Consider the following 4,251-nt stretch of genomic DNA (forward strand, 5'->3'; position numbering starts at 1 on the left):
TTCTAGAAATCGAAGTGTAAGACGAAAAAAAAACAAATTGGGAGAGGGTAGTTTGTGTAGGTCTGAACATATTGGTCACATTCTGGATTTACATTAAATTTTGAAGTTACACAATTATTTGAATGCCAAAATAAAAATAAATAATTTTGATTTTGACAATGCAAATTTTGCGACCTATATTTTGTAAATGATTTGATTATTGATAAACTATTGGTATTTGATGGCTTAACTGGTTCGAATTTTATCCTCTAAATATTAGACCAAATTAATCGCCCTTTTAAACATATTTCCCAATTATTAGACTTTTTAAATAAACGTCCAAATTATTCGTCTTTTTAAATATTCGTCCAAATTATTCGACTTTTTAAACATTCGTCCAACTATTCGACATTTTAAGTATTTGTCCAAACTATTCGAAGTTTTAAACATTCGTCCAAATTATTAGAATTTAAATAAATTCGATAAAATTGTTCGACGTTTTAAATAATCGACCCAAATTTTCGACATTCTAAATATTCGACGAATTAAGTATTCGATGATTTAAATATATCACCAATATTATAAAAAATTATTGAACGTTATAAAATCGACTAAAACACCCGACTTTTTAAACATGCCATCGAAATATTCGAATAAAACATGGCAAGAAGTTATTCGACATTTTAAATATACAATTCTTAACTATCCGACCAATTTATTCAACGTCTTAAATATTTGAAAAAAATCTTTGATATTAGATTGAACCCTCAAAATATCGTACACAGCTACAAAGTAATACGAAACAAGAAAGTATCGTCGGGAGGGTGCTGGTCTCCCAAATATGGGAAGACTCAACTTGATCCGGATGGCGGGGGAAGACCAAGAGGAGGAGGATGGCGAGAGGGAGAAAAGTGGGGGGGGGCGAGAAGGGGGACGGAAGACGGGGTAACGGAAAGCACTTTTCACCACATTCTTCCTAATTTTTGTGTGGAGGAGAAATAATATTTCCACACTTTTGGAGAAGCGCATTCGGCTGCGAGACTCGCGTTAAGTTCACCTCCTTGGATTATTCTTTTCATCGTTATCGACACAAGGATATAACATGGTACGTATCCATTTGACTTTTATTTTATCGTGGAATTCATTGAGTGGATAATTTCATTTTAGATTTAATATCTATTAGCCAACGAGTTTATGATGACGTTTCTCTTAAAAAGTGCACAAAACTAGCTTATAAAGATAAATTATTTTCGAAAACCATGCCGTAGAAAAGTATAAAATTAAATAAATAGAATCAACGAATAAACGGTTTCGATTAAAATAAAATATAAAATTTTCCACTTTTTTAGTGAAAATGATTCACAATTTTAAATGAAAATGTTTCATAATTTTAAATGAAAATGTTTCATAATTTTAAATGTAAATGTTTCACAATTTTAAATAAAAATGATCCGAAATTTTAAATGAAAATGTTTCACAATTTTAAATGAAAATGTTTCAAAATTTTAGATGAAAATGATTCACAATTTTAAATGAAAATGTTTCACAATTTTAAATGAAAATGTTTCACAATTTTTAATGAAAATGTTTCACAATTTTAAATAAAAATGTTTCACAATTTTTAATAAAACAAAATTTGGAAATTTTCATAAATTGTACTGGCGTCGCGGTAAAAATATCATTCAAAATCTAAAACCTACCAACCATATTATAAATGTTTTAAAATTTATTTTTGGTTTTAATGTTATTGCAAACCCTATCCAATTTCCCCGCAATATATATATAACAAATTAGTGCATGTTAATAGTTTTAGGTCCTTGTATTTTCTTTCTTTGCATTTGGTTTGTACGTGTGGTTGTGAGTGTACACGAAACTAATCTCAATCTGGTAAATTTGAAGGGCAAGGAATCAACGAAGAGACGGGCTCAGAGAGCCACTTCCAATGTCTTCGCCATGTTCGAGCAGAATCAAATCGCCGAATTTAAAGAGGTGCGTCACTATTTGCTCATTTATTTTGTGGTCCACCCGTCTGTACCCGAATTGTAATCGGATACTCTTGTTGAAGTCAAGCCATAATTACTTAGGACATAGATAGTTACCATTTCCCAAAAAGAGGACCCATCGCAAACGAGATCTTCGGTTTCCCCTCCCTTAAAAACTTGTTGAGGTTAACGGTAATAGTGAGTGTAGGGAGCTGTTGGCTCGCGTGGTATGAAGGGCTAGCAACCACCCTCCTATACGTTGTAACCCGGCCACCTGAATTAAAGGCAATCAAAGTCCAATTTGGTGCCTTGGGTATTAGCCTAGCTGATTATACATTTGAAAAGGTTTAATACGAAATTAATTAAACGATCTAGTTAAGGTCTGTCCACGTAAGATGGCGCCACGCAACACTAGAGGAAATTTCCACCTTCAGTGGGACCCATCTAGTATTGAGCCATCGCGTGTCGAGAGAGTGTAACTAGATCATTCCTTCTTCTGGTTTCGTACACGCTTGAAATCGATTTGCAAACTTTTGTTGAGCAGTATATACATGATTTCCGATGGTTAACGACAAAAGCCAGACGCTGTGAATATCCTCAGAGTCTTCTCTTCTCACGTTTCCTTTTTTGTTTGATTTCGTCGCGGACAGGCATTCCAACTGATCGATTCGAACAAAGACGGCTTCATTGACAAAAACGACCTGAAAGCGACTTTCGATTCCTTGGGTTAGTTCTTTCACAATTCCATTGTTGCGGTGTACCCGACCGATGTACTTTGTTGTCGTCCGCCAAACAATCGATAGTATTGATATAAAGTGAAAACTTTTCTCTTTCTCGTATCAGGCAGGATTGTCAAAGACGACGACTTGCAGTCGATGATCTCCGAAGCCCCAGGCCCCATCAATTTCACCATGTTCCTCACCATCTTCGGAGAGCGGATTCAAGGTAACTCCCATCCGCCCATTACGAACTCTGTCCCTCCCTGTCCGAAAAAATTGTTATTGAAGTTTCTCGAACTTTCACGACAGGAACCGATCCCGAGGACACCATCCGAAACGCCTTCAAGACCTTCGATGCCGAAGGCACTGGAAAGATTCAAGAAGAAAAGTATGTTTGTCTGGTTTGAGTTTCCTAGTCGTTGTCTTTATTGTTTAGACCCTAATGTCCTCGGTTTGTTGTTTGGATCTTAATTTCTATGAAGTCTGTTTTCCGGTTTTTTTACGTACGTTTCATCTGTTTGTTGTTTTGTAAAGCGAAGTTTCCGTCATTTTCTTTTTGGTTTTTACGCTAGGACTTTGCTTAATATTCCTATTTTTTTTTGCGTCTTAGGCTTAGGAAAGCCCTCGTCACATTCGGAGAAAGGTTTAAAGAAGATGAAGTATATTTAATTGTACATCTTCATTATAAACTGAGCTGAAGCTAACTGAAATTCCTTTTCCAGGTTGACGAAGTCTTCAAGGAAGCACCCATTGATGACGGTGGCAAGATCGACATTGAAGGATACGTTCGTTTGATAACAGGTCGTTCCGAAGAAGATGATTAAATAATGATCCACCTTCCACAAAAATAAGAAAAGTGTTTCTTTTTCGAAATTACTGTTATTTCATTGATATTTTATACCGTATGTTATTTGACGACCAACCTACGAATGGTTGGCTAAAATTCTTTAAATTTGTGGCGCTATTGGGGCTAAATTTCTCCGAATAAATACAAAACCCTTACCCCCAATATGTAAGCCTTTTTTCCGTGAGTTCATTTGCTTTTAGTCATAAATACGAGGTCCTTAACGGGCTTTGTTGTGCAATCACTGGTGGTTTAGCCGGGGAGTCGAGGTCCGGCTCTTGTAACCCATGAGGGCAGTGGCGAACTGGGCGTTGTGAGCCTTGATTAAAATGTCCTATCTCCACCTCCGGCTTCGGTCAGGTAAGGGCAGGAAACTGAGTTTGGGCTCCGGCTAACGGAGTGGGTCCAGGCATCCGTGGCATTTTGGAGGAATTGGTAGCCTGCTGTGGGGTGCCGGGTATCCTTATGAGGTGCTGTGGTCCTGTTTCTCAGCCTTTTGGAGTCTCACCGGGATCTCTGGTGCCAGCTGTGCTGGGTTACGTAAGCTGCAGTGTGCCCGTCGACCCCCTTTAGAAGCCCTTTCTGAAGGTTTGGGCCCTCTACCTAAGTAAGTGGGGCGTCGGCTAGAGGTGCTAGAGCATCCACTCTCTATCAGACAGCTGTGCGCGAAGTGGAAGCTGGTCGCCCCATTGCTGTGCCTTTTGGCTTGCATCGTGGATGCAGCTGT

General features: G+C 37.8%; 1 protein-coding gene across 1 annotated transcript; it reads left to right on the top strand.

Annotated features, from left to right (window-relative positions):
* The first annotated feature begins 950 nt into the window (after positions 1-950).
* LOC149934420 (myosin regulatory light chain 12A-like) lies at positions 951-3,691 on the top strand. Its single transcript, XM_090180592.1, has 7 exons — positions 951-1,084; positions 1,879-1,968; positions 2,612-2,687; positions 2,805-2,906; positions 2,990-3,068; positions 3,291-3,339; positions 3,403-3,691. The coding sequence occupies exons 1-7, from the start codon at positions 1,082-1,084 to the stop codon at positions 3,502-3,504; spliced, it is 501 nt and encodes a 166-aa protein (XP_090036718.1). The 5' UTR covers positions 951-1,081; the 3' UTR covers positions 3,505-3,691.
* The last annotated feature ends 560 nt before the right edge of the window (positions 3,692-4,251 follow it).

This window comes from Leiobunum rupestre, chromosome 7, assembly GCF_980474605.1.
Source record: "Leiobunum rupestre chromosome 7, qqLeiRupe1.1.hap1, whole genome shotgun sequence".
Lineage (NCBI taxonomy): Eukaryota > Metazoa > Arthropoda > Arachnida > Opiliones > Sclerosomatidae > Leiobunum > Leiobunum rupestre.